This window comes from Labrus mixtus, chromosome 11, assembly GCF_963584025.1.
Source record: "Labrus mixtus chromosome 11, fLabMix1.1, whole genome shotgun sequence".
Classification (NCBI taxonomy): Eukaryota; Metazoa; Chordata; class Actinopteri; order Labriformes; family Labridae; genus Labrus; species Labrus mixtus.
This window is the reverse complement of record NC_083622.1, coordinates 22772393-22796039: the sequence shown is the minus strand read 5'-3', so window position 1 is coordinate 22796039 and position 23647 is coordinate 22772393. Positions and strand designations below refer to the sequence as shown.

The following is a 23647-nucleotide window of genomic DNA, read 5'->3' as shown; positions in this document are numbered from 1 at the left end:
CTTTTTACATATTACTTTATTATTTTTAACAAATATTTTAGGAGTCTGACTCAGGAAAATGTGATCCCACAAAAGACAGACACTTTAAGTTTCTACTCGACTCAAAGTTTTTATATGGTCTTTCTTTCCTTTCCTCTGTCGACATTTACTTAGCCTGTCCCTCTACAAATTTCCATGTATCCGTTATTTTTAATGGCATATTTATATACATCATACATCTTCTTGAATTTATGAATAAATTCACATCATGTCATAGTTACTGGATGCTACTTTTGGACGTCTTTTGTTATCGCCCACACAATTCACTACTTTGCGTAATCGAAACGCAACTCGAGGATGCAAGAATGTATTTTTAGGACGGAGAGGACAGACAGAGGGCTGAACACGGAATACCGAGGTGGGTGGGCACATACTCTCTCTCTCTCTTCCTCTCTCTTCCTCTCTCTGCACGATATAAGTGCACTTCTGTGATGGAGAAGCCACCCCACCACAGTTCATTTTTACGCAGAGGAGATGAGCGATCGGATACCCAAATCCAACCCGGCCATGAATTTAATATTGGTGAGTACGCAGAGTGTCTGCAGCCCTTTTATTCAGTCTGACTAGCTGAAGCACAGGGACTCTTCTGACTGAGTGGGTGACGTTCATGTTTTCGGAGTAGTTATTAAGAGGCGTAAAAAATGAATGGGCTACTTGCGGGTATTTGGGTATAAGCACACGCCTTGATTTATTTTCTAAATGATAACAAAACATTATACCACGTTTTTTTGCAAACGTACTGCATGCGTCCTGTACAGCGAACGTGACGATGCGCAACTTATTACAGGTGCCAATCATTAGTCTGTGCATGGTGTCCCAAACGGAGTCAGATTTAGTGGTTTGACATCTCGACGATACTTGGTTTCAGGATTGGTCTAATTCATTTTTTTTGTTGCTGTTTTAAGAATAGACGATATCTTTCTGATGTGGGGGTTACTATAGTTCAGAATCAGAGCGTTTCTTTTACGCAGTTAGGCTACTTGTTTATACTACCATCAAAATAATTTTGTACAAAATAAAAAAAGCTCCTTTAGTGATATCCCTCCACTTCAGCCTCCATTATTTGGTATCGTATATTACCTGATGTGTCATTGTGTAAATGGACTTCTGTCTCTCTGGGAAAGTTTTTGGTCTGCTGTTAAATACAAGCAGTGAATGTAGGCTAAGCCAAATACACCTACATCCAGTTTGTAAAAGCTGACATAATTATGATGTACACCAGACAAAACAACACTTGACCGTAAAAGGCAGTACCATAGACCAACCCTGTAACATAAGCTTGTACAGGTAATTATCAGTTTTGTTGACACTCTGAGGAGGGATGCCAAGTAAAGGCTGTCATTTTTTGGTTGTTTACGTAGGGGATTATATCACACTGTTAGCTGTGTGTGTTCAGGTCCTGCATGTTGACATATTGGAAAAGCATTGAATGTATTTGAATGTACTGTATTTCTCTGAGGACTATGTGATGATGGAATACATTTACGATGGAGAAAATTAATGTTTTGGTTTTTTTTGCACATACATAGTAAATTATTATATTGGAGGTTGTTAACCTTAGGTGATGAATGGGGCTCATGTTTTTTTTATTCACTACTGTGAATACTCCACACATGGACATACAAACAAGATCTTTGACTTTCATCTCTGATTTAGAGTTGACTTTGGGTCTTGTTGCTTCCTTTTACTGAAATGAATGAAACTTCAAACTCAAATTAGAGACCTGGCATGCTGCCTGAAAATTGTGTATTTGCTGAAAGTTTGTCATTCCACTAATTTGTCCTACACAGTTTTTAAATGTGTGCCTAAGAGGGACTGAGACCAGTTATTTCCCTTGGTGTGTTTTGCATGCTGTGCTGCGTTGTGGGCCTCTTGCAGGTTTTGCATATGTCCATTCAAAGATGTGTATCATTGCAGAAACAGATCAAACACTGTAGCTACACAAAACACTACCTGTCATTGTGGCCTGTGTGTGCGCTTCTTTCTTTGTGTGTGTGTGTGTGTGTGTGTGTGTGTGTGTGTGTGTGTGTGTGTGTGTGTGTGAGAAAGAGTGATGCTATTTTGAGATGTGCAAAGTCAGTCTGTGAAATAGAAATGATTGGTGTACATTTTGGAAAAGTTTGATGTCATCTCACGGTTTTCCCTTTCCTGCAGAGCAGACTGCATGCTGCAATTTTCCTTAAAAAGGCAAATATTTTGTTCCTACAATTTCTGACACAGCATTCTTGTGTTTATCCAATATCCATTTGTCAGTCAGTCATTTTGCCAGCCAAAAAAGCATTTACTTTGCCAAACAATGAGTCATGAATCAGTCTGGACTGTCAGCAGCAGCCACAAAGTCAATTTTCACCCCTCTGAATCTACCATAACATTCGGCCTGTTTATGTGCCCGTCAACACACCAACCAAGCTACTCAGTCTGTCTGTAAGTAATTCTATGTTAAAGGGACACTCTACAATTTTGTGTCCAGAACATTGTTTAGGCTCGCAAGGTCAGAGATAAATACACCTCCTGCACCTGTGTGCTTTTCCTGTTTCCCAGCATACATTTGACACATGCGGCTGTGGTCTGTCTGCTGGAAACACACACCTTTTTTTGTTTGGATCATTGCCCCAGGATGATGTCAGTGGAAATTGGACATCTTTATGTTATCTCACCTGTATTATTGGTTTTGGTAAGAAGAAATGTGTTTCAAAATCTAAATTTTAAGTGGAAAAGTGAGATTCTCGTGTATGCAAATAAGGAAGATTTCTATCTTATCTTTTCTATTAGTCTGCATGCGTGCTTGTCATCAGTCCACACACCTGTCCTATAATCCAGTAGGATTGTACTTTACCAGTAGAGCCCATCTCTGTCTTTTTTTTCTTTTATCTGTGCACTCTTTATCTTTACTCCTCCTCTCCCACACTCTCCTTTTTGACAGTTGGCTTAAGCTGCTCCAACTTCCCTAAACCTGCAGCCGGCTTTCAGGCATACAGTAAAGGCTCCAGAAAGGTCACTTGGCCAACAGGACTCCACATGGTTTCTTTTTTTTTTATTCACAGACAGAGAAAGGTTGAGGAAGTGAGTGTGACAGGGGGTGGGCGGGATACAGAGAGAGAGTGTGTGAAGCTACAGGACCAATTCTGAACAAACAAGCACAAATATTTATTCAGAAAGCAACGTTTACCTCTGGAAGTTGCTTCCGCACACCTTACTTCCTCTTTTTCATCAACAGTATTGCTGATTGCAGAAGTGTTTACAAATGTGGGCACGTTGATGTGTGCCACAGTTGTGATGAACTCATTGATCTGATGAGTGTGTGCGTGCGGAAGAATGATTATGATTATTGAAGTGATTATCAGACAATAAAGAGCAGAGTTTAGGGAAAAGAGACATTGCTGTTGTATTTTGTGTCTCTGTTTTATCGGTGTGAGTCATTAAACATAGCATGACTCATCTGATGGAAATGTCTGGAGTGAAAGTTTATCTAACACTGAATGTGTCAGTGAATCAGGACAGTTTGGTCAGACCCTTTTATACAAAAGTGCCCTGTTTGAAATGTAGAAAGTATTTTAAATTCACTTGTGTTTTTTGTTTGTTTTGTGCTTTGTGTCCATATATGGCTTGAGATATGATTTTGAGTTACCAGGTGGTATGGGTGGCGGGAGATGTAATCACAAAATTTAACAAAGTTACATTTCTAGAATTTAAAATACAATCAGGTAAAAGAACAGAAGTATTATCAGGAAAATTAGCCCAATATCATAAGAGGAAACGAAGCTGGATATCCTGCTTATTAAAAAATATATATTATTATATCCTGATATTAAAATATCATAATTGTTATGAGATTATACAGTAGCAGGAAAGTGCCAAGTAATTCCCAAATTAGGATCACACCTCCAAAATGTCACAACAGAAATTTGTAAGTATGCGTTTGGAACAATAAAGTGGCAAAAAGGAAAGAGGATGTTCTGCTGCATTTATTTGATGGTTTCATTGCTTTTAGCTTTCAAAATAAAGTCATGATTTGACATTTAATGAAAAAGTGAAAGTTGAACTTCAACAGCCTTTGATAAAATAACAAGTTAAGTATTTGGTCCCCAAATTTGTTGGAGCATTAAAAAAAATATAAAATGATAGCAATTTGTCTAAGTAGAAATACTTTACTTAATGTATTGACTACATTCAACTCAACTAAATCTCATTAGCTTGCTCCTTCAAATTGAAGGAAATATTTGTTTTAAATGGTTCACTGGTCAGAGTTTCAGGACATAATATAAATGAGTGAAACATATCTAACTATTGTTCTACAAAAGTTTTAATTTTGAATGCCCTTTGCCGTCTTTCTTATGCCAGACTAACACACTGACCAGCCATCCCAGCAAACATCACATTTGAAAAGCTGGGACTGATGAATTATTAGCATTTTGCTTACAAATTGACCTTTTTAATCAAATGTCAAAAGATGCTGATTATTCTATTTTTTCAACTCTTGTCTTTTCACAAATGCAGCAAATTTACAGTTTTATCGTAGTAGTCCATGTATTTGCACCAAGATAAAAAAAAGGATGGACCTCAGGACTGCAGCATGACAGCATGTCCCCCCTCTCCCCATATGAGTGAAAAAACTGATTCCATAAACACACACACACACACACACACACACACATGCAGAGCTGGAATCCCCCCTCAGACCACCTGCGTTCTACAGTTAACTGAAGCCATGTGCCTGCTGGATAAGCTGGTGACGTGTGGTTTGGTCCCTTTGTGCCATGGCTCCTCTCCTCATGCCATAAATTTAAATTTGACCTCAAGGCTCCAAAAACTGTGATTCTCCTCTTTCTGTGCATTTCAGTGCACTCCATGCTAAGAGTAACTCAAAGCATTCACCCTGTTTGTTGGACAGTAGTAGTGGCTAATTTGTCCTGGAAGCACTTTAATATTTCCACCAACAACTCAAAGGAAGCCAGGTTTACTGTTGTTTTTACAGAAAAAAAGGACTGAAATTTTAGTATAATTACAAATACTCATTTTCCAGTAACTCTCCTTTTTAAATACCTTTTGTTGCATGTCATTATAAGTCAAAATCTAACTCCATCTGCTAGCTGTTATTTTTTTGAACATCATTAATCTGTCTGAACTCATATTTTTTGATCAGTGTTTAATGTCTCTTTAGTGATAGGCATCTGATGAGCAGCATCTTAGCTCCAGGTTATTTATTCAAACAACCTTGTGTTTTTTTTTTCCAGTGTGTGTTCAAATAATTGAGCTAATTTCCGGCTATAATCTCTGGATGTTGCTTTCTTTAAAAAACTCATCTGGAGAACATGTGTGAACATTTCCATATCTATTTCTGTCAGGTGTCAGAACTCTATGCTGCCAGAGCCCATCTGTCATGCAGCGCTCGAAGTGCACTTCATTCTGTTTCCCCATAGAAATCTGTAATGATTACACTTCACTTTGGATGTCATTTTGACACCAGGCAGATCATAAATAAAGCAAAAGAATCCTTAAAGGACATATAAACCCTGTCTCATCAAAGGACTGTCAGTATTTTTGGAAATGTTTTATTAAACATGAGAGGTTTAACATTAAGGCCAAGGGAAAGTGTGCTCTGTGTTTTGGGACGGACTGGAATACACATGTGCCATTGTTTGTTTTCATTCAGAAGGATAACATCTGTTAAAAAGTACATGATCTCTGTCAAAACTTTTATAAAGACAAAACTAAAAACAAAACTGACTGCAAATGGGATTTATTGGCAAAGAGTATGCAAGCAAACAGTATCAGATGAAACTGATTTGAATGTATGAAGTTTTCATGGGAACCATTTTTTGACTAAGAGATGCTCTGGGGCACTTTGTTTAAGGAAGCATTTTCTACCTTCATCCATCCTGTCCTCAGAGCTGGCTGGGCTCCATGTAGGATATGCCTCTTACTGAGCATCGCTCTGATGATACTAACAGTATAATTAAGCTGTCAGTGGCCCCTGGCTGCTGTGTAATTTGGGTTTCCAGTGGTTCGTCCATGATGTTGTCAGATGGCAGCTTCTAAGGGGACAGGGAGGGTGAAAAGTTCAGTATCTCTTTGAGTAGCTGATAGACAAACTCACACTCTCACCACAGGACATCTTCCCACAAAATGAATTCATAAAAAGTAGGAAGTTCTTCTTTCCCTCGCTAGCAGAAAGCTACTGTGCTGGCTGGCCTGTAAAAGTGTGGTTCCTCCTGAAGTGTGTCACAAAATGTTTTTTCTTTTTTTAAACTAGATTTAAGAGACATTTTTTATCAAAGATCCACCCCGAGGCTCGTTGTAAAATTTAAGATGACATATTTCCATGAGAGATCACATGCTCCATCATTTTTTATCTCCTTTTTGTATTTGAAAGTACATTACATAAGCTGACTTGTATAGGTGAAACAGGACATGAAAATGAAAGTTAACCAAGTAGCCTGCATATATACAACGAAAGAGGGGCCAGTCTGTGCTTACTCCCTAATTTGAAAATAAGGAGGCTTAGACCATGGACCAAAGCATCAAAATATGAAGCCTTAGTGACCCCTCTACACCATTTCTGGATGCTGTCCTGTCGCTCAATGTTTTTCAAAGTTGGGGACCTGACCCCCAGGGGGTCACCAGGGGGGCACTAAGGGGTTGGTGGGAACTTTGGACGGGGATAAAATTTTAACAAAAATAAAAATCCACTATTAATATAATTTGTGACGATAACATTTGAATATATTTACTTTTAGATGTTATTTATTGCAGAATATTGAAATGTTGGTGATTCTTTTCTATGCCAATCTTCAAGTAAATAGTAAAAGAACACACCACTCTAGCCAATCAGAATCAAGCAGTCAAACTATGAGTGTCACTGATAGATCAGAAAGTTGCTGTACCTCTGAAAAGCTACCTATCAACAAAAGGTATGCTTGATTTTAATTCGCTATTGTTATGTATAAGGAATTGAATACATAGAGTCAGAGAGTAATGCTTTATGGAGTCCATGGCATGGCAAAGTTTGTGAACCCCTGCTCCAGCTTATTGTTGTGATGTGGCGTCAAAGTCAGGAGATGTTTTGTGACGTGCCAGGAAGTATTTCTTTTGGGTGAATGATAGGTAAAAACACACATAGGACTTTCATCCAGGAGACCAGGGTTTGATATGTGTTTGTCACCAACAGTCAGTAGTCACGTTAACTTGTTTGGAAAGTGGGGTGCTAAGATGTTCATGTATATGATCTCTAGAATATTTGTTTGCTATGATTCTACATAAATACAATTATATTTATTTAAACGGAAGCTATGATCTTTATCCGAAACCAAATCAAGTAGTTTTGGTACCTAAACATAACCAAACTGCAACCCCATGTACTCTCATTTTGTTGTGCCTTCCATACATAACTCTGAATAACTCAGCTGGTGTTTAGTCATGCTACTGTGCCATACATGAAGGCAATGAAAAACGATACAAACTAGGCCACTTCCACATGGGCTCCAGCTCATGTGTGCTCCTGACTGAAGATAAATCAGTCCTGCCAGTAAACTCATCCTGCCTCCAACCATAGATTAAAGTGGAAGCAACAAGTGTAACCATACCCACATAAAAAAAAAAAAACCCAGGTGACTGCCTGTCAGTCGCTTGGTACACTCCACCCTCCTGATGTTTCTAAATTGATTCGATGTGGTCGCAGAGCTTAATAGTGTGTATACACTTCTTAATTTGAAGAGCAAGACTATGATTATGGGTTTGATTCCCGCTGGGGCCACCCATGCTACAAACAAACACATGCAGCCAGATTTTTGCTCAGCAAGTTGCTTTGGATGAAAGCGTTCCACCAAATGCTGCAGAGGTCGATAGGTTTTGCCGGGAAAACCACTGGGCTCCCTTTTCTGTTTGAAGACAAGCTTTATATTTTGGTGCGCACAACCCATTAATCTCTTTTTTTACTGTCTTTTTCAATGACCTTCACAGAAATAAATCTGCACAGTGATTGTGCAGTTTATCCTTTGAGGATAACTACAATTAAACATGCATTATACCAAAATACATACACTGTAGTAGACTCTGAAAACCCAGAATACTAAGGTAAATGGATAGCAGACCAAAGTAGAGTGGAGCATAAGCGGTATAGTCAGTCAGATATTTGTAATGATTTTATTCCATTATTTAACAGGGACACATGCAAAGAACATTACTTCAGATGTAAAATACAAAGTAGATGCCATGCAAACAGGTTTCTAACCATGGCTTTAGGATCACCCTAACCCAAAATATGTCTTCTCTACATAATCTACACACACAAGCACGCATAGAAACACATTACTTATTGCCAAATAATAGTGAGCACACATGCACTTCTATGCAAACACTGAAAATAAAATGCTTTCTTTACCCATGCATTCAAATGGTATTGTGTTTTGTGATTACAAATGTTAAGGTAAATAGAGTTAGTGCAAAAATACACATTGACAGGAAGGAGATCAATGGTGTGTAGTGGTTTAACTGCAGAACGGTATGGGGTGATTTTTTTTGTACTCTAGTGGTAAATGGGGAAAGCCCAGTAACCTCCAACAGTTCTTTGTGTGAGGAGCAGCCAGGAGAGAAGACCGCTAAGTAACACTGAGGAGGACATGACCAACACACACACACACACACACACACACACACACACACTCACACACATTCCTGCATTCATTTGCATGGATGCTTTGTCGTTGTTTATCACATGAATTCATTCATTTTTGAAGATTCTCATACAAACACGGTGAAAAGCATGAAACCTGCAAGCACACACACACACACACACACACACACACACACACACACACACACACACACAATGCAAGGACGGCCTATTGTTAGTTTGTCCAAGCAGTAAGGATGTATCCCAGCCAACGGGAAAGTCCGCAGAGCCAATGGCGGAGGGACTCCAGGGTGTGAGGGGCCAGATGTGTGACATCTGGTCTGCATGTGGTCTCAAGCAGCTGCATGCTCACCAACTGATCTCTTACATTTTACATCAGGCCAAAGCTTTTCCATTTTCTGCTCTGGCAATGATACTCAGTGATTTCTTTATGAGGATATTGTAACATATGTACATATTAGTGGGTCACCAACAGCTACCCACTTTACACCCCTAGGTGTGGTGTGTGTCTCTACTCCAGAGCAGCTTTACACTGCTGAAGATCAGTGTCGAATCACATCAGATGATTCCAGTTACAAAGTTGCCTATGTTACAGAGCAGCTGACAAGGGTAAAAGACTGCTGGTGAGGTCAGGCATCACATGTCTGCACAATTATTGTCTGTAAGTCTGTGTCTGACTCTATTTTAATTAAATGCAGATTTGGCATCACATAAACATCTGAGATCATTTAAACGCTTGAAGAAAAGTTAGGATTCCAAAAGAGCAGTAAAATACATTTGATCCCTTAATCAAGAGTAATAGTCAGGCTTAAATCCTTCTCACAGAATTTAGGACTCAATCGTGGCAAAAGAACAGGATAATATTGTTCGTCATCAAACATGCAAAGATTAAAAATCTACGGTTTTTCAAAAGCCCCTGTGTATTAATCCACATCCATGAATCTGCTCAGACTTCTCCTCTGTCTCCCTGCACTACGCTCTATAAAGCAGAGGAAATCTCTTCAGGACTGTTTGTCCACCAGGAGCTTCCACTTTACAGTTGTGACCTTTTAGTCAACTCTTTCTTACTGGAAGCTTTGAGTTGGCGTGTGCTCCGAAATGTGAAAATATTTCAAACCTGTAGCCAGAGAGGAGACTGAGCACGAGATGAGTTTTATTACAAATTCTTGTCACAGCTGTGGACTCAGTTCTAAAGCTCTGTTGCTTCTTTTCCTCACAGCTCTTCACAGCTTCTCTGTCCTGGGCCTTCCAGCAGCAGGATGTACCGCCAAAGTACCAGTACCGTGACTCTGTGACTTCTGATCTCCTGCTGTGCGACCAGTGTCCTCCCGGTACAGCTGTGAAACAACGCTGCACTGCTGGCACGCCCACAGAGTGTCAGGCCTGCCCTGAGAGGCATTTTGCTGAAAACTGGCATTGGGGGGACACGTGTCAATACTGCACCTCGGTACGTAGAAGGACTAAAGGTTCTCATCTTAATTCTAAAGTGCAGTTTTCTCCTATTTAAGTCTGTCATTTTAGTTTTCATTGAGTTAAACGTTTTCTTTGATTATACTTACAGTACAATTAAGTGGTTACATTTAATTTTGCCTTTAAATCATCGTCAAGTATTCTGCTACAGTTTTCTTCGATTTCATAACTTTGTGCCAACTTTTTGTGGGGTTTTTTGTGCTATTTTCTTAGATTAATGAAATATTGTCGTACGATTTGGAGCAGCATCTGTCGTATTTTAAAACCACTATTTCCACTTGAGTTATTGTTACTAAAAAATTTTGTGTTCATTGTGGTAGATTGGTCTTCCCCCATAGCTTCCCCCCTTGCAACCCTCAGTAATTGATGTAATATATTATGACCCCTAGCCCATACTCTGCATTATATCCACGTCTGGCATGAGGATTCTTTAAATACCTGTTAAAGTTTTGCACTTGTTAAAATTGTAAAGATATTTTATCTCAAAGACAGCTTATGAGGATGAAAATAGCACTTACCATAACTTGTAAGCTATTATACTCTGTTCATGTGTGTCCAAATACAACATTAACAGTTTTTTTTTTTTAAATACATAATTGTGCACATGCAGCAGCACAGCCTCAACGTGTGTGTGGTGCTCTTTTGTTGTGTTTAGGTGTGTAAAGAGAGACAGCTGGTGAAGCAGCAGTGTAACAGCACCCATGACCAACTTTGTGAGTGTGCTCCAGGTTTCCACCTAGTGGTGGAGTTCTGCATTGCACACAGCACCTGTCCACCTGGCCACGGAGTGACAGCTTTAGGTAAGACGGAGATTAACACCCAGAAAACAGTCAAATATTTTTGGAGAGCTGCACACAGCATTTTTATTGTTCCTGTTAGTTTGTTCAGCATCTAGACAACACAGTGATCACATGTAGGTGTTGAGGCGTTGTTCAGAATTTTGTATAGAAATTGCTTTATTTTAAATCTTTCATTTAATCCTCTTTTCTCATGCTTTACTCTGTCACACTTGACTCTGTCACTCTTATACATCAGATCAGATCAATCCTTTGCTTTTCTGGCTGCCAGGGAGGAATTCCCATACTGTGCAAGCAGAGACACACTTCAATTATAGACCAGGATTTCACAACAAGATGTCCTTTCCCTTGTACCACTGCAAGCCCCTCTCTTTTTTCTCTGTCGGCCTCTGCCTTTCTGTGAATCAGATCTGTTCCAGATGCAGACGCCTTCTTTTGCAGAACCAAAAGTTGTTTTCCCGGCCCTGATTCCTTCTCAGAAACTGTCTCTCTTTTTCTCTTAGTCTCTCTGTCCCTTACAGACCAAAACAAACACACATACTATCTGGTGAGCAGAGAAATATGCACTTACTAGTTGAAGAGAAATAATAGGAGCCCTGTTATGAGAGGGCTTTTTTTCTGTGCATGAGACCATACAGCACAATATAATACATAAATAAATGTCCTTCCTGCACTTCCACACCTGACCTGCTCTGAGTTTTGGCAGTGATAGAGTCATAAACATACCCAGTCTAATTGCAGCTTTAGGTTACTGCAGAGAGTTATTTCTGAATTCAATTCAACTAATCACCCATTGGAGAACAATTCCATCGACACAGCTCTTTTCATTTTTTTTATATAGACATTTAATATTAATAAGACTGAAGTTTTGGAAGCAAGGGCTAGTGAGTTGAATTCATTGTTAATTGAAAAAAGATATATAGCTGGATCAGGAGAAGTGATGTAGAATACTGGACCTGATTAACTAAGAGGTGAATTCTGTTTCAATGGGATTACTATTTTAAATTCTCTATTAAGAGGGGAAGAAAAGAGTTTACTAAACTTAAATGTTTTTTTCTTCTAAATATTAGTGAAGGTTAATTGTTCATATTTGGAAATATAAAAGTAATCCTCATGTTGTTATAAAATGAACTCCATCACTCTAAATTCAGCCTTTCTGAGAGTCAGCTGAGCTCAACCGGCGTCAAATAGCATTGTAGAGTCCCATCAAGGAACATCATAATTACCTTGTGATTAATAGAAATCAGATCTAATGCTGTCATAGCTCATCACACCATGAGGGAATAGATTCTGCTATCGTTAGATGACAAAAGTTCAAACATTGTTCGTCTGTGTGTATCCTGAATCACTGATAAACCAGTCATCTGACGTTTGCAGGTATTCCCTGTGATCACACTTCCTCATACAGTAACACTGTGTGTGCATACATTCTTTACTCAATTTCATTGTGATTGATTCATGCAGTGTTTATTTGAGGGGAGGGAAGTAGACCAGTTTCTATTTGTTTTCATGGGAGCTTTAATCGATCATATTACACATTGTTAACTACGCACATTTTATTGTTCCTGATTCCTCTTGATCCCAAAGCCTGATTGTAAAAGAAAAAACTGTGCATTATACGAGTCATGATACAAACATCTTTTTAACTTCTCAGTACAATTTTTGTGTAAACCTTAAACAAATTTGAATCAATCCTTAAATGAAAAAGTTTTTTCACAGAAAGCTTACATCATCCTTTCAAAGGCAAGCTCAGTGCCTTTGAATCATTCCGCTGTGCAGGAGTGAAAGCCGGTGCTGTTACAGTGACACAGCATGGAGGTGTTTGGTTATGATTTTATTTACCCCCAAACCAAACTGCTCTTATGACGACACAATAGTCTGTGATAGCAGCAGTTTTGAGGGGAGCAACCAGTGTAGTCGCAGGTGATTTAGATAAGCAATAATGGATTTTGTGCTTTGCTCAATATTAACAATCCAACTAGGGAGATGAGATGTGAGGATGAAGTTTGAGTTGGGAGACTGTCCATGACACTATGATGCAGATGATTGTTTAAAGAGATTGGGAAAAGACTTGATTGTTGTAAGATGTCCACAGTACATGTAGGTTTCCATAATTCATTACTGCTGTTTCTACCCTTAAATAAATAATAAATCTCTCTCCAGTTGTACCCAAGGAAACACAATTATTTACGTGACATTTTCAGCAAGCATGTGCTTCCTCTTCATTTATGACTGTAAGCTTGAAAGAGGAAACTACATGAGTTCATTTATTGTCTATAAAATGTCATAACCTTTCCCCTGCATTCCTGAAGCAGGGCTTCCTCTTGATATTTGCCGGAGTCTGACTGGCACAGACATATTTCCTACCATAAAGATTTCTTTGTCAATGAATCATAGGATAACAAGGTCATTGTGTGAAAATAACAGACCTCTTTCTAATATGTTGACCAAAGAGGCCGACGAGGGCAAACATGCTGCAAAGATTGACATTCAGAAATGATGCAGATTGGAGAACATCAATAATGTGTAAAGAAATTTCACAATAGAGATGTGCTGCAAATGAAACGATGTACTTCAAAAAGCTGAACAAATGAACTAACGGTAACCCTGCTGCGAATACAGAAAAGATGCAAAGTCAAAAACACCGTCCCAGAAAAAATGCAATGCAGCTGAAAAACGCTTCATATCCAGCCATCACAAGAGGATTTTGCTTATCAGCTATTGTAGTCAATTCTTGCAACAATGAAAACACGTATTACATTTAGATTCCCTTTTTTAAACTCGTTTATGCCTGCTCAATCTTTAGACTGCGGCTGTTAAGTCCAAACAAATTATTAAAAGTTCAGCTGATGCACATGAACTAAACATCAAATGATTTTTTAGTCTTTTAAGTATTCAGAGGAATTAGGTTTTAACATGCTTCTATCACTCAATCAATCACTCAATCAATCACTCAATCAATCAATCAATCAATCAATCAATCAATCAATCAATCAATCAATCAATCAATCAATCAATATTTGTATATAGTGCCAAAGATATACCAAAAGTTCTCTCAGGAATTGGTCAGATAAAGGTATGATGCATGTGCTTTTTGTCATGTTATTTACAGAGACCGTACATTATACCATCATGAGAAAGAACTTGGTGACATTTTGGCAACAGTGGCAAGAGAAGAAGCAAACTCATCGCTAAACAGCGATCTGCTGCAACTGTGGGGGCAGAGACACACAAACAGAACAACAACAGAAAATACAGACTTATTCTACTAAAATAGTAACAGTTTGTATAATAGTAGCATTGACAAATAAAAATGTTCTTAGTCCTAAACAACAATCCACAGGGAGCACAAATGTCCTTAGATATAAAGATACAAAGTTAGTTATATGTATTCTTGAATGTACATATTTATAAAAGGTAAAGTCAACTTTTCATCTTTCTCAGGAGATATAGACAGGTAGATAGATATTTCATTTTATTTTGAAAAATCACAGATTCTCTTTCTTAGGTCAATATAAACCTCAGTTATAGTGTACCCTTCATAGTAGGGTCCAATTGTTATTATTTTTTAACAAGGAAGTCCAATTATTGTCTTCTTTTTACACCAGATGAAGCCTAACATTATTACATTGGATGTCTGACCTAGAATTGAAGACAGATTCTATCCTTGGTACGTCAACATAGTGGGCATGACAGAGATGCTGAATTTCCACATTCCTGTGTACAGATATGATATTTCTACTGTAACCACAGAACAAACTGGCACCACACTTCTCATGACTTCATCTTAGACCTGATTCCAGCCGCCATTGCTGGATGAAACAACATTTTCCATGGAGTGTGGTTATAATTCGACCCCTGTAGCGCTGACACTGTTCAAGGATGAGACAACATTTTCCACAAATACCTCCACTGTGGATTTACCAACGGACTTGAAAGCCTAATGAAGCTCTGCAGACATGAGGCAGCATTTCAGGGGATTCCCCTCAGCGAAAACTGAAGGACTCATTATGTAATTTTTTGAGTTGTGGTTAAGACCTAAGACCACAGGATGTTAGAAAACTGATGCTTCAGGCTGCCAAACAATCCTTCTCTTCTCTTCAACTGCTTATTTGTGTGCTTCTAGCTGTGATTCTTTCTCTGTGTGTGAATGAAACATCTGAATTCATTCCAGCTGATTTAACTGGGTTTTTTCGGAGACTGGTTTTATTGTTTATCAACTTGGAAAGACCCAATGAAACATAGCATAGAAGAAACAACCACAAACTTCATGAATGAAGCAACAAGTATTTGTCTGAATTTTTAAAATCGCTGAAAATTACAATTTCCTGCAGCTTCAATTATAGACAAAAAAAGGCTGACTGGTATTTTTTATCTAATCTTTATTTAACCAGGTGCACTCTGAGGTTTAAAAACCGAGAATGTGAATAAACAAGACTACAAAGAGGTGCGAAAACAAACTAGGCTAATAATTAAGGCTAAGTCATTTAGCATTGTGTATACAATATGCTTACATTCAAATACTGACACTACTGTTAAAGTATAGAAATACTGATTATATCACAAGAAAACAAATAAGTAAAGGTCAAAGGTCAAAGGTATCTTTATTGTCCCCACAGGGAAATAATCCAACTAACATTATGGGTGCATAATAAATACATAAAACATGAAACATAAAAGCCCAGCAGAGATGTGCCAGCATCCAGATAAAAGCAAATCTTTAAAATTCACAAGTTAAACAGGTTTTGCATTATTTTTGCTGCAAACATACCTGACACAATCAACAGAAAACATTTTTCAGTTTTCAGTTCATTGTGTTTCAGTGCTTCTATATATACAGTATGTATAGACCTTTCTTCATCTTTTTTCTCACAATAGTTAAGTGATTATTTGCAGATTTTTTTGCACACATTCTGCGGAAAAAAAAACAGATTAGTATGAGTGAATGAAACATGTGACACTTAGACTGGCACGTTTTCATGTCTGCACTGTACATGCTTCGTCATCTGTGCTTCTGAGTGCACATCAGCGGTTTCATGTCTTAATGCTAAATGGAAAATGTGATTTTTTTCTAGAAAGAACACAGTCACTGTGCCATGAAAGCAGGAAACTAATTAAAGGTTAAATCTGAAAAGCATTACATCTTGCTCGCCCACGCTCTTTCACTTCTTCGCTCAATTGATACAAATAATATAGGGATGTGATCACACCACTAGGTCATGTTCATGTCTTCATATTGTCATGTGTGCAGGAGGTGACTTATCAGAAGTTATTATGGTTTACTGTAACTGTTACTATATTGTCATGCTAACTGCCAATTATTATTGTTATTATCATTTTTTATTTAACCTTTATTTAACCAGGAAAAAGTCTCATTGAGATTAAAAATCTCTTTTACAAGAGCGTCCTGGCCAAGACAGGCAGCAGCACAATTACAGGGTTTCAGACATAAAACACTTAACAACAATGAACATAAATACAGGAATCACAAAAAGAACCATTCATCAAAATCTGTCATAAGTCATCAGCAACAAAGTGATCAAAAAGGGCAATACGAGTTAGCTAAAACATCTACAGTCAGATATTTCTGTCTCCAGATCATTAAGACGACCTTTAAAAACATTCAAGGAAACCAGCTCCCAAAGATATAAAGTATCTTGCAACCGATTCCAAGAGGGAGCAGCATACTTGAACGCCCTTTTTCCTAATTTGGTATGGACTTTAGGGATGGTTAGAAGGTGTAAATCCTGCGAGCGAAGATGGTAACTTCCATTACTTTTTTGAGGCTTAAAAGAGAGAATCATCAATCACAAATCCCAGATATCTGTATTGAGATACAGACTCAATTTCAAAGCCCTGAAAGGTGGTGATAGCAGGAAGGTTGAATGGCTTTGATTTGGAGTTTCGAGAACATCATGAGTTTCGTTTTATCAGCATTCAGCACAAGTTTTAAGTCACACAAGGTACGTTGTACAGTATTAAAGCCTGATTTGGTGTAGGTGCAGAGCAGTATATCACAGTGTCATCAGCATAAAAGTGGAAATTTGCATTAATAACATTGTGATCAAGACTATTGATATATAAAATGAAGAGTAGTGGTCCCAGGACTGATCCCTGGGGCACGCCTTTGGATACTACAAGGGAGCTAGAAGTGATGCCTTCTTTCTGCATGCACTGAGCTCTTCCAGAAAGGTAGCTTTCAAACCAGCAGACCGCTTTGTCTGATAGTCCTACGCTACTAAGTCTTTGCTTTAGTATTGCATGATCCACAGTATCAAAAGCCTTTGATAAATCAATAAAAAGCGCTGCACAGTGGTGTTTGTTGTCTAAAAATTCTATAAAATCATTGACCACTTTTAAGGCAGCTGTAGTTGTGCTGTGTTTTTTCCTAAGACCTGACTGAAAGTCAGATAAGATATTGTTTGATAGTAGGAAATATTTCAGTTGTTCACTCACAATGGACTCCAGAACCTTAACCAGGACCGACAATTTGGAGATGGGTCTATAATTATTTAAGACTGTAAGGTCCCCCCCTTTCAACAAGGGAAGAACAAATGCAGATTTCCATATAAGAGGAATTTCATTTGTGTCCAGGGAGAGATTAAAAAGATGTGTCAAAGGTGGTGCGATAAAATCAGCTGCCAGCTTTAAAAAGTAAGTTTCTAAGTTGTCAGGACCTTCAGATTTTTTTGTGTCGAGGAGTTTGAGGGCTTTGAGCACTTCTGAGACTGTAATGACTTGAAAACTGAAGGATTGACTACCTGTAACATGACAGTCAGAAAAAACAGTAAGGGAATTTATATGCCTATTGCTAAAAGAGTCAAACAAGGAGCCAGAGGCTATAAAATGTTCATTAAAGACACTGAGCATTTTGGACTTATCAGTGACTTTAAGTGAGTCCTTAACAATGCATGGAGGAAGCTCAATTCCATTTCTATTTCCAGCCAAGGATTTAATTGTCTTCCAGAATTTCAAGGGATTGTTTAATATTATTAATTATTCATTAATATAATACCAAGTTGAAATGCAGCAAAATGTCACTGATGAGTACAACTGTGATTAGTCAATCAATCAATCAATCAATCAATCAATCAATCAATCAATCTTTTTTTCTACAGCATAATTCATCACAAATGTTATCTCAAGACACTTCACAAAATTGCAATTAAAAGAACTTACTGTTTGTTATATTATCTACAAGTGTGGGGGAAATAAAGCAGCATTAATACCTTTATGCATTAAAAGGCTTTATTAAATATAATACATTACATTCATAAAACTCAATATAAATCATAATAAATGAAACACTTTCAATAATTCAAAGTTACTGTAGTTTTCTTACTTTTCAAACATGTATTATCATAAAATATATACATTTTTACATTGTGTCGTATATTTTTGTAGTTATTCCATACTTTGAATGTTATTGCATGTGGTACTATAACTCAAGGTCTAGGAAGCTTTTCTAGTGTGTTCTCTTACTAGATTTTAATTGACGATGTATTTAAAAAATCAGGTCAACATTTTTTTCTTGTGAGTCATTCTGAAGATTTAGCTGACGAATCACCTTGCTCTGCGGGTAAAGTCACAACGTAGTACTGTAGATGTAACACTCAACCAACCCGTGTGGGACTTCCCATTCAAAATCATGATATAGATACTAAGAGTGAGTCATTCTAACAATCACATAGTCTTCTGTCCCCATGATAAGATGTCATATGTCCATGTGGTTACAGTTCTTAGAAACTCATCATCTTGATGTTTAATCAGCTTGAGAGTATGCTGCATGTCATGTTCGCGCAATCAAAACTGTGATGCATATCGATTCAACTTTAAAGCTGTTTAAAGCACACAAATTCAGTGAAAATCATGTTTCTTACTTGTCGTCTGTTTTTCTCCTTAAGGTACACCAGTGAGTGACACTGTGTGCGAACGTTGTCCCTCTGGTCATTTCTCTAGCTGTGGCTCCTCCACAGAGCCGTGTCAACCCCACAGAAACTGCTCTGATTTGGGCCTGAAGACGCTGAGATGGGGCACGTCTACTTTAGACAGCCTCTGTTGCACTCAGGACAAGACTGCCTTATTGGACTGCTCTCAGCATCACACAATGTGCTACACAGGTGAGATGTTTACTCTGCAGTATGGTTTAAAGCAGTGATTCTCAAAGTGGGGTCCGCGAACAATAGCTTGGGGGTCCGCGGCATAATTTACAAACAGTTGTAAAAGTGTGCTATATCATTGAAAAAGCATATCTACAAACTGGGACCTCTTGCACCAATATAATCAGCTATTTTCTCCAATACTCCCGCCCACACTTGTGCCATTAAATCAATTCTGATATAATCGTGACATGTCTGTCACTTCATAGTGCACAACGATAAAAAACAACAACAACAATAAAAACACCTCGGAGCAAACATTTTCTCAAAGTTTATCAAATGAATTACTTGGAAAGTATAAATGTAGCCTAATTCTATCGTTGCAAAGTACTATATAGTACATTATTACATAGTATTAATAGCTTATCAAGGACACGATAATGAGGGGGTCCTTGGAAAAATGTCTCACCTGAAAGGGGTCCATGGTCTAAAAGCACTGTAACAGTAACTCTAAGGGGGACTGATACAGCAAGGAGTCAGAGAGGAGATTGTTTTTACAGTGTAAACATAGCATTCATGCACACACGTGATGCTTTTCTGGAACAAACCTCAATTGTCAACAAGTTAAAATCAGTCAGAACGGAGTTATTTCAGCGATGTGGTCATTTTCATTCCTGAAGGCAGGGGATTTCCTTGGTCAGATCCGTTGTCCAGATTCCTTTCTTTTCCAAAATTCTAGCGTGTCTTACAAAAAAAAACACTAAAGAGTAAAGCCAGAGCACAGGGTTCAAATGGGATGTTTACAGCATCGACTGTCATAACGACCCATGACGGATCAATTACTCCTCCAACTGTCATATCCTCTAAGTTCAATAACAGATGAAACTGAGTCAGGCACATGACAAGCTGGTAAGTCTTTGTTACTCACACTCTAACTATGGCAGATGTAGACTATTAATTCAAAAAGAGAAGCCTCAAATACGAATGAATCCCCAAAGTTTGGGAAACCACAGACACCGAAGAACACACACATGCAGCTGTAGAGATCCCCGCACACTCATGCAGACTTACGACACTAAGAAGTAAACATACAAAGCTGTTGTTCCTTAGGGGAAGTTGACGCTCCCCTCAAACATTCATTCACAAGTTGTCTTTCTGCGAACAACACAACCACAGAGACTCTACAGCAGATCCTGGAACAGTTTAACATTTCTTCACAAAAATGTGAAATTGAAAGCAGTTGGGATTCCCAAAGTTGCGGTGTGATTTGGAGAACCACCAGCATGTCCATGTGAAATACAGGGGATGTCAAACTTAAAGTTCAAGACATCATAGGATCAAGCCACATTAACAGGAAATTCAATTATATTACTCATTTTATTACGTACTTTTTTTTTTTTTTGTGTGTCCCTTATGTCCTGGAAGTCAATCAGACAACATTTTCACATATACGGGAATACACACATTCTTCCTCATTTGGTGCAAGCTGCAATTTCATTCCACAGCTTAATATCTTCTACAGTTTTGACTATTCAGGCACTTTCCTGTAACTGGTGTCGGGTTAAGATTGACGAAAGCTAGAGCCAGAACAAAAAATAAAAAAATAAAATGAAACTGAAAATGAAGCAAGACCCACGAGACAATGGCTTGCAGAAATATAAGGCGTGTCATGATGAAAAGGTGTAGGTATTGGGTGAGGAGTAGCACATTTCAGCAGAAAGTGTAGCTGTTTTAGCTTTTGCATGTCAGACTGATGTCAATTTGTGCAGTCAATGGGGAACAAAAAGACAGGAAATCCTTATTTCTGCTGTGGTCACAAATGAACACTCTTTGAATAACATATTTTTTTTCATCTTTGATCATTTGTCAAATTGACAAATTTGTACTCAAAACTATAAAGCTAGTAGACTATCAGTAAGCTTTTACATGCTAGAATAAACTGTAAAGGCCTGTTTCCGAAGTGAGACTAAAGATTTCGCTGCACACAAGTCAATGTGACCACCATTGTGACTAATGATGGAAAATGACGTCTAACGTTCTACCGTAATGTCAAAGATCTGAGTCAGTGCTGTCAGTTACACAGCATTTTCTATTTAAAGATTGCAAACACGAGACACATTAGCCATGTAATTGGTCATACCAGACCGAGTCAGGTAGCAAGAAAAGCTGAGTGTGATTTGAGAAAGGTTACATCTTATTGCTGACTAATCTAACTTTTTTTTTTTTTTAAATATATTTTTGCCTTTTGTCAAACCTCAACAAGGAACTGCACGAGTCAGTTTCAGCATTGTCCCCTGGAGAAACTGCAACAACATTATCATTTGTTTTTTTATGAATTTACGAATCAAAGTTGTGATAATAAAAAAATAAAAAAAACAACATAAAATGTTCTTCGTACATCTCACTGTCTTTCTCATACATTTTAGATGTGACGCTTTGCGAGGAGGTAGTCTTCCAGTCCCTCTCCTCCCTGAGACTGTCCTCTGTGCCCCTGGAGCGACTGTTGGAAAGTCTCCCCGGGAGGAGGGTGGATCATAAGAATCTGGAGAGGCTGAAGAAGTCGTGTTCTCCCCAGCAGCAGGTCCTCCAGCTGCTGCGGCTGTGGAGGGAGCAGAACAAAGACCAGGATAAGCTGTATGGCATCATACAAGGTACAAACATAATTGTACTTCTTTAGTTTAACCATTGTTTCCCTTGTTGTCCAGTTTGTGTTTTAAAGCTTGCTTCTTTTTCTCTCTAGGTGTGAACCACTGTGAGAGGAAAGTCTCCCGCTGCAACAGCCTGAAAAACCTGACCCTCGATGACCTCCTGAAGGTCACCAGCAGCTTGCCGGGAATCAAAGTCCGCCAAGAGGATGTCCGAGCAGTTTTCTCCACCTGCTTGCCCAGACGATGTATCCTGCAGCTTCTCCACCTGTGGAAGACAGCGAACTATGACCTGGACCTAGCCAAAGGTCTGTCTCACAGTCTGAGGGTGATGCGCAGCCAGGGGGCGCCTCGCTATCTGCTGAGAGGCCTGAAGAAGATCAGCCGTATCATAGGAACCACGTTAGCGCACAAGATGTACGAGAAGATGTTTGTTAAAATGCTGCAGGATGAGTCGTGTTTCAAAGCTCTAAAGCCTTTAAACGAATAGAGAACTGGAGGTACTAACTGGAATACACGCTACTTAAAACGTAAAATAACACTAATGATGACATCATCAGACATAACGACACAAAATGAAGACACACACTAAGTGAGCAAGGGGATACATATATGTAAGAGTTACAAAATGGGTCACATGATAATTTCAGGTCTTTCAGATATCATCAAATGATATCAAGCTATGCATTTAGTGTCGAGGTGTATTTTTTTCTTAGAGAAACATGAAACAACTATCAAACCCCGATTTTAAAAACAGAGTGTTTTATTTGTATGAGGAAACAAGGGATGCTAATAAGTTCACCTCCAGTCCATAATACAGGTCGACAGTGATGAATCTAAAGTGCCTTAAAAAAATCACCAATCACCAATCATCTGTATATTCCAGGCAAAACCCACACAAGAAAATATATTAAAAAAGGAATCCTGGGAACTTTTTTGAAAAGATTCTGTGAAAATGAAATATTTAAGATGTAAATATCACACCAATTTATGGAAGAAAGGCTGGCAGATATTTTGTTTTTAATATTATTGCTTTCTCGTTGATTGAGAGGAAGGATCTGATTTCATAATGAAATCTGTGTTTTTTCTATAGTTGTCCTTTGTTGGTTTGTTTTGGACTGCTGGTAAGTAAAGCTCACCTGAATTATTTTGTTTTCTAAAACTGCCAGCTTTATGAATGTACAAAGGAGTGCAATGTGTTTTCTATTTAAATAATTTTTTTTTTCTTTCCGAGTATGTAAAGGCTTGTTTTTATTACTTTTTCAGAAATACTGGATTCCAAATGCTGCAAGTTCACAAAGTGATATTTGTTTTTATATTTTGTTTGATCACTTTTATATTATGAAATGTACGGTCTTTATTGTATATATGCCTGACTGGTCCTCTTTAAGCTTGTGTAACTTGTGAACACTATTGTCCAATGATCTGATTAAAATCAGTTTTTGAAAAAAAAAAAGTTCACTTATTACTGAGCGACTTCAAACAGCAGATTGACGTTGGTCTTTTGAAGGGGGTTGAATGTAACTTAAGTATAGTCTCTCAAGTTTTTTCTCTTAACCTATACTTGAACAAAAATATAGCATTTTTTACTACACTATAGCTACTTTCAAAATTAAAAGTCTGTTTTCATATAAAGTTCTGCTGCATGGGCTAGACAATCTGCCACTGAAACCTTTAACATATGATCTCTTTTAATTTCTTAAACAAGGTTAGCCAGTAGGAACCTGGACCATAACCACCAACCAGCAGCAAACAAATCTGTATTCACTAAGCACTTTCTCATGTGACATCCATCAAATGATGTCACATACATAATGCTGAAAACACAAGTTCCCACTAAATCTATCAACTGCACTGCATTGGAGTTTTAGACAGCTTGTTTTCTGCTTGGTGAGTATGGATGGAAACCAAAACATCTGATTGTCCAGGATGCAGTAGGGGTTTTGAATATTTGCATTTTGATGA

At 38.1% G+C, this 23647-nt stretch overlaps 1 protein-coding gene across 1 annotated transcript; it reads left to right on the top strand.

Moving 5' to 3' along the window:
* The first annotated feature begins 404 nt into the window (after positions 1–404).
* On the top strand, positions 405–23360 carry LOC132984230 (tumor necrosis factor receptor superfamily member 11B-like). The gene is made up of 6 exons (XM_061050967.1): positions 405–561; positions 9891–10118; positions 10797–10941; positions 18843–19058; positions 21464–21688; positions 21778–23360. Exons 1-6 carry the CDS (start codon positions 514–516, stop codon positions 22170–22172), a joined length of 1257 nt encoding a protein of 418 aa, XP_060906950.1. The 5' UTR covers positions 405–513; the 3' UTR covers positions 22173–23360.
* The last annotated feature ends 287 nt before the right edge of the window (positions 23361–23647 follow it).